General features: G+C 44.1%; 1 protein-coding gene across 1 annotated transcript; it reads right to left on the bottom strand.

Moving 5' to 3' along the window:
* Window positions 1-9,095: 9,095 nt before the first annotated feature.
* On the bottom strand, window positions 9,096-11,699 carry LOC127227974 (cytochrome c oxidase assembly factor 4 homolog, mitochondrial). The gene is made up of 2 exons (XM_051192355.1): window positions 11,618-11,699; window positions 9,096-9,858 (listed from the first exon to the last, which is right to left on the bottom strand). Exon 2 carries the CDS (start codon window positions 9,846-9,848, stop codon window positions 9,585-9,587), a length of 264 nt encoding a protein of 87 aa, XP_051048312.1. The 5' UTR covers window positions 9,849-9,858; window positions 11,618-11,699; the 3' UTR covers window positions 9,096-9,584.
* Between the last annotated feature and the right edge of the window lie 652 nt (window positions 11,700-12,351).

The following is a 12,351-nucleotide window of genomic DNA, read 5'->3' as shown; positions in this document are numbered from 1 at the left end:
TGCATCTTACCATTTCTGACAATGATGCTGCTGTTTCTCTGAGAACTTCTTCTCTGAGCATCAGTGTCTTCTGTAGAATAGTTATCTTTGTTTTAAAAATGGGTTTATTTTATTTTCATATGAGTGTGCTGGTGCCCTTTGTGGTCAGAGAGGATTTCAGGTCTGGTGGGATTGGCATTACAGAGGGTTGTGAGTCCCCATGTGGGTTCTAGGAATTGAACTTGGATCCTCTAACCTCGGTCTTCTGCAGAGCATCAAGTGATTTTTTTTAATTTTAAAAGATTTATTTATTATGAATACAGTATTTTGCTTGCTCAAATACCAGAAGAAGGCACTAGATCTCATTATAGATGGTTGTGAGCCACCAAGTGGTTGCTGGAAATTGAACTCAGGACTTCTGGGAAAGCATTCAGTGCTCTTAACCTCTGAGACATCTCTCCAGCCTTCATCAAGTGTTCTTATTCACTAAGCCAACTCTCTAGACGTAGAATAACTACCTTATTGAGCTAGAGCTTATGCTAGATATTCTGTAGCTCTCATCCCTTTACCAGCCTCTCAGGGCATGGATGAATGTGCCTGTGATCCTAGCTCACAGGAGGCAGAAGACTTTTGCCAGTTCCAGACCAGCCAGGGCTACATGTCAAGGCTCTTACCTCAAAACAGAACAAAACCAAAAAGCTAAAAACATCACAAAAACGGGTTTCAGATAACCTTAATTAAAATGTTCGGCTAGTAGGTGGGGCTTACTGCCAAGCTTGATGACCTGAATTTGATCTCACAGTAGGCAGGAGAACTCCCACAAATTGTTCTTGACTTCCATGTGTGTGCTGTGATACACTTTGCCCACACATACAAATATATACATGCACCCCCACACACACACAAATCAATGTAATTAAAAAGCTAAAAAAAAAAAAAAAAAAAAAAAAAAAAAGTCTGGAGAAATAAAAAGCTCTGACTTCAGATACTGTGCTTAGCAGGTCAGGATTTTCCAAGCAAACTGCTCTGAATAGGCAGAATTTCCCAGAAGATTGATGTCTGCTTGTAGAACTGCTTGTTGTTGAATTCTATCAGGGAAAATATAGTAACACTGTCTGGCCAATGAGTGTGAGGTCAGGGGTGTATAACAATGTGAAGATTCACAGGTAAATAAATGCATGCACACGTGTATACTCACACACACTGCTACCATAACATGTGAGCAATGTCACATGCATTCCATTTCAGAACTTGGCAAACGATCTTCTGGTTACCCAGACATCTTACTTATCAGTATATGGAAACAGGGATCATTTCATTAATTGATAGCATATTGCCTCAAAAACACTTAGAAGCCAGCTAGGCCCTGTGGCTCTTAGCAATGCCAGGCTAAGGGCCTAGAGAGCATGCTTTGCTCAAGGTTACAGGACAGCTCCTGGCAGAATGGCAGCAGGATCCGGTCCTGTTTGCCCAGTCCATTCCTTTGTTCCCATCACTGCTGAGAGGTGAGTCAGGCTTATCTCTTAAACAGGAAGCACTGGATTCTGTCACTGACCTAGTTCATGATTTATCCTCCCCCTGTTACTCTGCTCTGGGAAATGGAAATGGCTCTTAACATTTGTTGTATCCTGGTAAGAGTTACAGGAGATGGTCTGACTGCTAGATCCTCGAGGCTACAAAACAGTTACAAGCTTCACTGGATTCTGCAGAGTGAAGGCTGAGGAGAAATGGACTTCCTTAGAATCTCATATAATGAAATCAAATGGAAAATACTTCTGACTCCAGGTTGAAAATAATTGTCACCCACTCCTTGAAACAACATTTTGTTTGTTTGCTTTTCGAGACGTGGTTTCTGTGTGTAGCCCTGGCTATCCTGGAACTCACTTTGCAGACCAGACTGGCCTTGAACTCAGAAACCTCTATAAGGAAAAAGCAGACAGCCCCATGTTGTACCTGGGTTTGTACACTACTTTGAGACCTTTGTGTGTTGTTTTTCCTGATAAGCTATTGTAACCTCACTGATCTTGTGTTTTCTGATCTGCAAAAATGGGAGCATCCTTTTGTTGGGAGAGGTTAGCTGGCAATTTATTCTAGGCTTGCAAGAGCTTAGTGTTAGACCTACTTCCCTTCTAGCCAGTGCCTGCTCCAGCTCACAGGTCTCGGTCCCAGACACAGTACTAGGACTTTTAGAAATGGATTTTCATGTAACTCAGTAACTTCCGAGGACAGGATGAAGTCAAATGGGCAGTGTTCGTACTTAAGGACTTAGTCCTTTTCCTCTGGTTGAGGATGCCTTACTTTTCTATCTAGGATACCTGGGAATTAACCAGCTGTGGATTCTAAAATGGTGTGTTTTAGTCACAGAGAAAAAGAATGAATTGTGTATTTTGTCAATTCAGGAACAGCAGCGATGCTGAGGCCTCTGGTTACCCATTGCCAGGGCTTGTAGATTCAAGGAAGAAACCATATCCTGTTACACAATGGGTATGTCTGAGCTAGACCGGCTGGACACTGTAGGCAGAAATGGCCAATGTGTCTTGTGCTGGTTTCATCTGTGCTTTGATTTCCTTGTGGTGTTTCCTCTTCTCTTGCGTACATAACTCTGACCTGCAGAACCCAAAATGATTCACTTCGCTCCCCTGGAATAACTCATTCTCAGACATTTTGGTTCATTTCTAGGACTTCTCTTACCAGATAGTGCCCAGATTCAAGAGAATGAAAATTCTTTAGAAAAATGGCTGCTAAGTAGGAGAAGGTCCTCCACTTCCCTGCAGCTTTAAGGCCTGGCTGGATCAGGGAAGGGTGCCCCTGCTTTCCCTGCAGAGGTGGTGTGTACAATTTCAAACTGGACTCATTCCAGTTCTCCTTGGGTTCCTAAAGTCAGCAGCCACTTCACCTGAGGGCAGGTAGTGGGGAAGAGGATCTTACTCATCTAGTAAAACACATTATAGTGCATCTTTGTACCAAGCACAAGGCCAAGTATCCAGACAAGGACCTTGCAGGAGCTAACATGAGTCTTCCCTAGGGCTATTCAAGAGGGGCACCCAGCTAAGAAGTCTCATAACCAGAGCTTTAGGGGAAAGTCTCCTAACTCTAGTAACCCAGGCAGGCTAGCCTTGGCAACCCATCCCAGTAAGACAATTAGAGAGACTGATGGCTGTGCAAAAGCAGAGTTTTGTACACTGGGAAGAAGAACCTGTGTGACTCTGGGGACTGAGTTGGGCTTTAGGTTTAAAGAAAAGAATTGGGCAAGAGGTGCACATAATTAGGCAGACCTGCTCACAGTGTGACCTCCCAGATCTTTGTCTCAGCTCTAGTTCTGTAAAGTCTTCTGAAAAGAATCTATGAGGCTGGAGAGATAACTCAGCAGTTAAAAGCACTTGGTGCTCTTGCAAAGAACCTGGTTCAGTTCCCAGCATCTGCACTGTGGCTCACAAACATCTGTAACTCCAGCTCCAGGGGATCTGATGTTCTCTTCTGGCCTTGGAGGACCTCAGGCATGCACAAACACATACATGCAGGCAAAACATCCATGCACATAAAATAAATTCTAATTAAAAATAAAAATCAGTGGTGGCATATGCCTTTAATCCCAGCATAGGAGGTAGAGGCAAATGGAGCTCTATGAGTTGGAGACCAGCCTGGTCTACAGAGTGAGTTCTAGGACAGCCAAGGCTACACAGAGAAGCCCTGTCTCAAAAAACAAAAAAGTCCTTGTTGCTTGGGTAGACATGCTGATTCTTTTATAATCTTTTCATTTATTTGGCTCTGTTCAGACAGAACTCTATACCCCAGGCTGGTTTACAACTGGCTTCAAACTCCTGGCAATTCTCTTGCATCAGCCTTATAAGTGCTAGGATCATGGTGTGAATCCCAAGGTGTCTGGTAGGAGATGTTTACTTCTGCTCCTGTGTAGTTGAACTTTCCGTGTCCCACATCATTACAAAGAGCTCCCAAATCATCACACAGAGACTTCTTATTAATTATAAAAGCTTGGCTCATAGCTTAGGCTTGTTTCTAACTAGCTCTTACAACTTAAATTAACCCACTTCTTTTAATGGTTCTTTCACATGACTTGGTTACCTTTACTCTGCTTGTTCTGCATCCTGGTGTGTCTCTGCGTGTCCCCACCCTCCTCCTTCCTTCTTCCTTCTTCCTGCCAACTATTGGCCATTCAGCTTTTTATTAAACCAATAACAGTGATATCGTTATACAGTTTGACCAAACACTTCTGGGTGCAATCTCACCATTGTGGAAATTACTCTTAACTAGGTGAGGGGAATGCCCTGTCCTGTCAGGCTATGTTGTTCTTAGAACCCAAGGGGACTAGATTTGGTGACAGGTTTAAGATAATGAATAAATATCCCTGTGTCTTCAGCCTTGAAGGGGCATGAGGTGGGTTAGGTAGATATGTGAATGGTTCACATGCTGATGTAGTCACTCAGGAGTAGAACCCAAAAGAGAGATACAAAATGAAAGAGAATGCTAGACTTTCACATTCTTTTAGTTACCTTGAGGTTCAAGAGGGAATCAATGCTTTTTAGCAAAAGCAGCTTCTGAGTTCTTGTTACAGTCTTGGTTCCTGCCCGGCATCTCACCTCTACAGAGATGACCCAAAGCTGCTACAGTTGGTGTAGATCTTACAGGAACCTTTAAATCCAACTCAGCTGTGGAAAGCAGAGCTAAAAGACCGAAGAAAAACATCAGTCCGGATCACCATGAGTGGCTCTCATGGCTAATTTTCTTTTAGAAAGGCCTAACGAAAGCAATATTTTCAAAGTTAATATAATTATTTGCTGTGTTAAGCACTGTATTGGACACTGGGTACTTACACGAGAATATACAGCAGAGAACAGCCCATGCTTTAGAGAAAACTAGGTGTAGAGTTCTTTCTCAATCTGACCTTTGTTTTCTCTGTGATTAGAATGTTGTGAAGGTTAGCTGAGAAAATAGAAATCAGGACAATGGTGTTGGAAGCTGTCTTTGTGGGGCTGCAATCAGGACCAGCCGAGCAGCCCCAAGTTTGTTACTGAGTGGGGATGTGTGGATGAAGGAATGGCTAGCTATAGACGATAAAGAAAAGAGAGACAGAATAAAAGTCAAGAGAGGCAGATCAGTCAATACTCAAATGCCATAAGTTTATTTTTCACCACTCTTATATATCTTAACCAAAGAGGAGGACATGGTATCAACAAACAGACTTTTCTTCCTCCTCTCTCTAAGGGTTCAGTAACCACACCTTAGATTCAACTTCTTGTTTCCAACCTTCAGTGACAGGAGTAGCCATACCTCAGATCAGGTCTGTTGATATTTATGATAAGACAGACAAACACGCTTCTGCAGCCACACCTTTGACCTTTAGGTCTTACGACTTGCTGAGGACAGTTTTGAACTCTGCCTTTGAGCCAAGATGAAGTGCAGCCATCTTTATGGGCACCGACACAATGGTGAACACACGGTGATTAAGTCAGAAACTGTTGTCAAGCTCCTCAGCAATGTTAATCCACTTTTCAACAATTTGAAGAGGAAGGCTTAGTTTCAAGGCTTGTGAGGGTGTATGTACATATTGTTTTATGTGTGGTATGTGTGCTAGCCCACCTGTGTACATGTGGAGGAGAGAGGTTAGGTCAGGTGTCTTCCTCAGTTCTTCTCTACTGTATATTTTGAAACAGGGTCTCTCCTGAATCTACAGTTCACTGATTCAACTGGACTGGCTGGCCAGTAAGCTCTAGCAATCCTCCTGTCTCTGTCCCCCAAAGCTGGGGTTACAGCTGTCCCTCTGCTCTCAACTTGGGATCTGTACTCAGGGTTTCATGCCTAAGTGACAAGCACTCTGCTCACTGAGCCATCTCTTTAGCAACTGTGCGTACATTTTCACAAAAGAGAAAACAGGTTCTAAAAGGTATGCTAATTTGCTGAGAACCACACAGCTGTGACTATCACCACTAGAGTTTGAAGACAGTTCCCCACAGGGTTGAGAGCATAGACCGTGGACCTGAACTGCCTAAGCTAAGAACTCAAAACACATTAGTTACCAATGGATGGCAGTAATTTTGTTAGCAGTCTATGGATCAATCACTCATTCATTTTATTCTTTCCCCTTTTTTTCAGTGCTGGGGATTGAACCCAGGCCCCCCTAGATTGAGACAAGTTCTTTACCACTGATCTGTACATTTCCTCGCCCACATTCAATTTTCTTAATAAGACTAGGAAGTAGAAAATAGCCCCCATTTAGTTGAAGAAACAGGCTTGTGTTGTAAGAGTCTTGTTTGCCCAAATATAGTTCATGACTCACCCATTGCTGGCTAGATGAGTCTGAAGGTCCATATGTTAAAGGCTTCGTGCCCTAGACTGCTGTTATTGGGATGTGGCAGAAACTTTAAGAGGTAGGGTCTTGTGGGATGCCTTTGGGTCAAGCAGTGTACCCTTGAAAAGGATTGTGAGATGCTGGAGGCTTTGGACTCTGCTCCTAGCCATGAGGTGAACTGGCTGCCACTACCACATGCTCCTATAACAAAATGCTGCCTTGCCACAGGCCCAAAAGCAGCAGAGCCAACTGGCTATGAACAGCAATCTCCAAAACTGAGGCAAAGTACAAAGTACACCTTTCCTGTTTAAGTTGATGATCTGAGGTCCTCAGTTACAGTAATGTATGGTGACATGTCATTGTTAGACCGGGACTTCCTAAAGTTGGCTCACGCTTAGGCAGCAGGGAAGCCATTCCTTTTACTAAGGATGTCTTCTCTGCTGTTATCTTCATGTGGCTGTGTCCATGGCCACTTCCAAATTTTATTTTATGCACAGTTTTTAGACAGGGTCTCACCATATAGCCCTTGCTAGCCTGGAACCCACTATATAGACAGGCTGGCCTCGAATTATGTCATAAGATCCATGTGCCTCTGCCTCCCTGGTGCCTGGGAATAAAGCTGTGCCACCATGTCCAGCTATTCACTTACTTGATTACTTATTTTTGCAGTGGTTGAAACTTGGTGCCTACTAGGTGAACACTCAGCCCCTGAGCTACATCTTAGCATACTTCAGCTGTTGAATATTTTCTTTTTCCAGGCCATAGATAAGGCGTACAATCTCTGCAATGCTGTGGGTGCCAGTGATCCTAGCTCTCCTCAGCCAGTATGGTAAAAGGTGAACAACAGTCTTTACAGTGTACTATGCGGTTAAGCTATGCTGTTCAGCAGGTTGGGTTATTAAGCATTTTGCTTGCTTGCTTTTTGAGATAGTCTACATTCTGTAGCCCTAAGATTTCCTCACATTGTAGCTCTGGCTGTCCTGGAACTCAGTGTAGCCCAGCTTGGTCCCAATCCTCCTGTTTCAGGCTTCCTGAGTGCTGTGATAGGTGTGTGTCATCCAGCTTTGCATATTTAAATTGTTATAGAGCCCGCCAAAAACTTAGTGATCGGTTTGTGATCAGCTAACATTTTGTGTTTAAAGTTGTGTTTTTTTTTTTTTTTGTCTGCAATACAGTACTATTTATGTTTTCCTATGACTTCAAGCATATTAGTTCTTTTTAAAAATAACCTCACTTTACAGGTGAGGCTAGCCTGAAACTATGTAGTCCAGGCTGGCTTCACATTTATGGGTGATCCTCCTGCCTCAGCCTCCTAAGTGCTGGGATATAGGTAGGAATGGGCCTCCATGCCCAGCCAGTGTTCACTTTCTACTTGTTTTTTTCTTACTGGCTTTCATGTACTTTTTATTTGCTCCAGATGGTAATTCTTCCTATGTTACAAATCAGTAATTCATTTTTGAAAGTCCCATTTAATTGACTCCCTTTTCAGTTTTTTAGACAGATCTCACTAGGTAGCTATAGCTGGCCTGGAAGTCATATGTAGACTAAAATAACCTTGAACTCACAAGAGATCAGCCTGCCTCTGCCTGGGATTAAAGGCATGGACACCATACCATGTCCATCTTTGGGATTAGGGCTGACACCTCCAGTCACACTGCTAACCCAAGCTGACTCACAGCTCTAAGCAGGAGTGGACAGCAGAGATGCAGCTCTATCTACTCACTTGGTCTGCAGCTTAAGTAGGACTTAACTGTCCAGGAAACATTTCAAGCCTTCTCTGTTTTCTTTCCCTCTTCCCTAAAACTTCAGTACACAAGGCTCAGAGTTGGTTTTAGTGTCTACCATACTTCAGCCTTGAACTGCTAACATATAGATGCCTGAGAAATGTTTGTTAATGAAAAAATAAAAAGCACCCCAGCTTCTATGGCAATGTTATTTTCTAAGCCCCTTCCTGTAAGAAGTACGGTTTTTCCGCCTGCCGCTGCTGGTCTTGTCCTGAGTGACAGTAGTGACATAGTCCTTCTGTGGCACTGACCACGCCCACTGGGGGTGGAGCGATGGGCGGAAGTGACCTGTGGAAGGAGGTCGGAGAGGGAGCTAGAAAAAGCTCTCTTGCTGGCTTGACTAGGACAGGAAAGCATCGGGTGGAATTCCCTGGTGTTCATCTGTCTAGGTTGTAAGTTATTTCTCCCTGAATAAACATCTATTCGGCCTATTTGTTTATCCTGATCCTTATTTAACCGCGATACCTTCCCATTCCCAAAGGACTTCCAGGAACATGCAGAATAGATTTGGTGATTTCACTGAATAAAAATGAAAAGCGACTGTTGACGTTATACACAGGACACAGCACCCCAGAGAAGGCAGTATCAGCTCTGTCAAACTGTTGTCAAGAGGAACATAAGCTCTATTTGATAGGGGCTCCATCTTTCCAAAGGTCAAAGTGTGTATTTTAATGTTAAAGCATACTTCCAAAATGTCAGGCAAGCTTTGTTTGTTGGTTAGGCTAGGGGCATACTCTGAATCTGTTAGTTCAACAGAGCCTGGCATATAACAGGTACTTCTAGCCGAAAATGTTTCCCTTATAGGTGTGGTAGCACCTGTCATTAATTTCAGTACATGGGGTGGAGGCAGGAGGATGAGTTTAAGGTAATCCTTGGCTAGATAGCAAGTTCAAGGTAAGTCTGACCTAGATTCTGCCTTTAAAAAACAAAAACGTTTCTCTATTAGCTCCTGGCCCCTGAATAAAACACCCAGAAGTGAGGACAGATAAAGGCTCTCATGTCACTGTTGGAAATTGAGTTTGCTGTTTGAGTGTGGCTTTATTTCTGCCTCTCATACCAGTCGCTAAGCAACAGGAAGGTCACATTACTCTTCAAGTTGTACACTATTAACACAATGCCTTAGAAACACTTTCTGTTGTTAAATTTGTGACTGAAAAATGAAGGCCTGATTGGGCAACTGATTCACCTCTAGGTTGTGAATTTACTTATAAAGTACTTGGCACACTGACTCAAGAGGTAGGGCGGAGGGAGAGGCCTATATCCCACTCTTTGTTTTAAATACAAATATTGCTGGAACAGGAAGGTGAAGATATGTGTGATCTGTCCATAGAGCAGCTCATGATGACCGTCATGTGCAAATGCATGGTGTCTGGCTTTCAACCCCAGTCCCAGAGACTGTCCCCAAAATTATACCTCGTGTTGCACACTTCTACTACTTAGGCTTTGTTCTCCCCAGGGTTTCCCTGGGTGCTTATTTCTTCAGGGCCAGCCTGTGGGGATGAAGGTTTAGGGTCTCAGTGTTGAGCACTCGATTGCTCTTTCCTCCTCTGCAGTTCCTCCCGCCGTCTTGCCTGCTGTGCACTCATGCAATCCCTGAATGCCTGCACCTGTGGCTGGCACTGCCGCCAGTCCTGGTGCTGGGCCATGCACTCCTGCACTGCAAAGTGGGAGGCAGCACAGCCAGAGCGGGTGATCAGCTGGTCCAGTGGGTCTTCTTCCTCTTCATCCTTCTTCAGCTGCCGGGTCCAGTTATGGCCTTGAGGGACTGAAGCAGACATCTTGAGGAACCTAGAATATCAACACAGACAAGGTTAAAGTACAGGTGATTATACACACCTTTCTGTTCATAAACAGTATAGTCCAAACTGCACTTGTGGCCTGTTTATGTCTCTCTCCCTTACAGAGAGACTACACTGTTTAAGGTCAAATACTGAGCCTGCTTTACCATATGGCCCCTCTAGCATGAATCCTGTCAGAGAGAGCCTGCAAAATGGTTTAAACAGAACTGAGATAAAAGTATCTAAGCTCAACGGGGTCTGCCAGTGGAAGGCAAATTAAATGATATCTTTTTGAGGAAGACATTTTGATCCAAAAAAAAAAAAAAAAAAAAAAAAAAAGCAGCCTATCTTCTTTCTTCTAGAAGATAACATCAAACACTTGGAAAGGAATCCAATGGGTACAAGCAGGGTTGACACATGGGAGGAACCGAGAGCTCAGTGTAGCTGTGGCACAAAGCATATGGAGGCTGGGGCAAAATGAGTCTGTGGGGTGCAATGCTTCTTAGTCAACAATATTCAGATTTGAGGTGTATTTGCCCAGACTGTCTCCCCAAGAGCATTCGACTCAGCACCCCACAGAAGGCAGCAAGGAGGAAAGGCTTCAATAGAGATGACTTTTACCTTGGCACAAACTTTACTACGATGGGCTATAAAGGAGCTAAAAGGACTCTTAAATGACTCTTCTCTGTCTCATTCATTACCAGGCGATTACTAGAGTTGTGTGCCAGCTACTATGTGGAGAGTACACAAGCATGACCAGGTTAGAGACCTCACAGAATTTACAATTTAGTCAAGTAACCAAGCAATTTACAACCGTTTGTACAGACAACTGGAAACACAGGGGCAGGAATAAAGCCTCCAAAACTTTCTCGAGCAATGTTCTCAACCTGTGGGTGGCAACCCCTCTGAGAGGGGTGGCATATCAGGTATTTACATTATAATTCTTAATAGTAGCAAATTTGCAGTTATGAAGTAATTAAATAATTTTATGGTTCACAATACGAGGAACTGTATTAAAGGGTCATAGCATTAGGAAGGGTGAGAACCACTGTTATAGAGGAAATGACTTCCAGGCTGAAATTTAAGAGTAAATAGGAGTTAGTCAGATACGGGAAAACTATTTCTGGCTAGAGGTAGAAAGAAAGCATTGAACACACGGAATCAAAAGTTCGGTAACTGGGCTGAAGGTGTAGTTTGGTAGTGAAGCAAATGTCCAACATGGGAGAGTCCACTGGACTGGATCCCAGCACCACAAAACAATAAAACACTTCAGTGACTGAGAGAAGAGTTGAGCAGGAAATGGAAAAAGGTGAATGATTGACTGGCAAAGTTTTGCAGCCCATATTAGTAGTTTAAAACTATTACCATGAGGAAAAGGGGAAAGGCCCAAGAGGGATTGAAGCACTCCATCCACATATATAAACCTCCCTTATATGGAGTCACAATAAAAGGGAAAATGGCTTTGAAATACATTGACTGGGAACTTGATTCAATGGGTAGAATCACCAGTAACAGACACACACCAGGAACATACATACATACATACACACACACACACTCTTTAGGATTTAATAAGTACACTCAGTAAATGTTTACTGCAGTCTACACCCAAAACATGTTACCCTCGGTATCCCTTTAATGAAATGACTTCGACCCATGCTCTGAGGTAAGGGCAGGCTAGATAGCTGACAGCTTGGCCTGTACTTCTAGAGAGGCATGACAGAGAAGGGTTAGCAGAGAAATGAAGGTATCCTGGTCCCTTGAAGCACCTTTCCCAGTTTCGGGTGCACTCGGGCGGTCCCCAGGGAGCCGCTGGCGCAAGGATGCGTGCGCAGTGCTCACCGCGGGTGCAGGAGAGCATGAGAGCACGTTCCGTCTCAGAAGCCCGGCTCCGCAGGCAGCGAGGACGCTTCTCTCCGCAGGAAGCGGACCTCCGCGGAAGCGCACACCCGGAAGTATGGAAGCCTGCACATTATCATTGGTGAGTTCCCTGTACAGCCCTCCCTCAGCGGAAGAGGCGGACAAATGGAGGCGGGGTCACGGGAGAGGGGGGCGGGATCACGGGGAGATGCCTTTGATGGTTCTGAGAGACTAGGTGCACACTCTCCATTGACTGGGGGGGGGGGCGGTGGGGGGGGTGGTGGGGGGGTGAAAGAGGAGTAGAGGAGGCGGTAGCCCGTTGTGAATTTTCATCAGCCAGAGCTAGTCTGGACCCCATGTCCAAAGTGGGTTTCCGCATGGGTTGCCAAGTAAGCTGAAGGGCACAGGGCACAGAAAATAAATTTTAAAACTGCTTGAACATTATTTTTCATTCCCAAGACCAAGGAAGCACATATGCGCAGTATGATCTATGTCAGAACCAGGATCTATAAGAACTTAATTGTTGACTTGGAAGAGAGAGACATTTTCTTATTTTTAAAATTACATTGGTTTATGCGTGTCGCCAAGGCACATGTGTGGCTAGCAGAGAACAGCTTGCAGGAACTGGTTCTGTCTGTTCTTT

The sequence above is a fragment of the Phodopus roborovskii genome, unplaced genomic scaffold (assembly GCF_943737965.1).
Source record: "Phodopus roborovskii unplaced genomic scaffold, PHOROB, whole genome shotgun sequence".
NCBI classification, from domain to species: Eukaryota; Metazoa; Chordata; class Mammalia; order Rodentia; family Cricetidae; genus Phodopus; species Phodopus roborovskii.
This window is presented reverse-complemented; position numbering and strand designations above follow the sequence as displayed.

Bases quoted from the DNA above. Each gene is read 5' to 3' on its own strand.
- LOC127227974 (XM_051192355.1), bottom strand. From the start codon at position 9,848: ATGTCTGCTTCAGTCCCTCAAGGCCATAACTGGACCCGGCAGCTGAAG.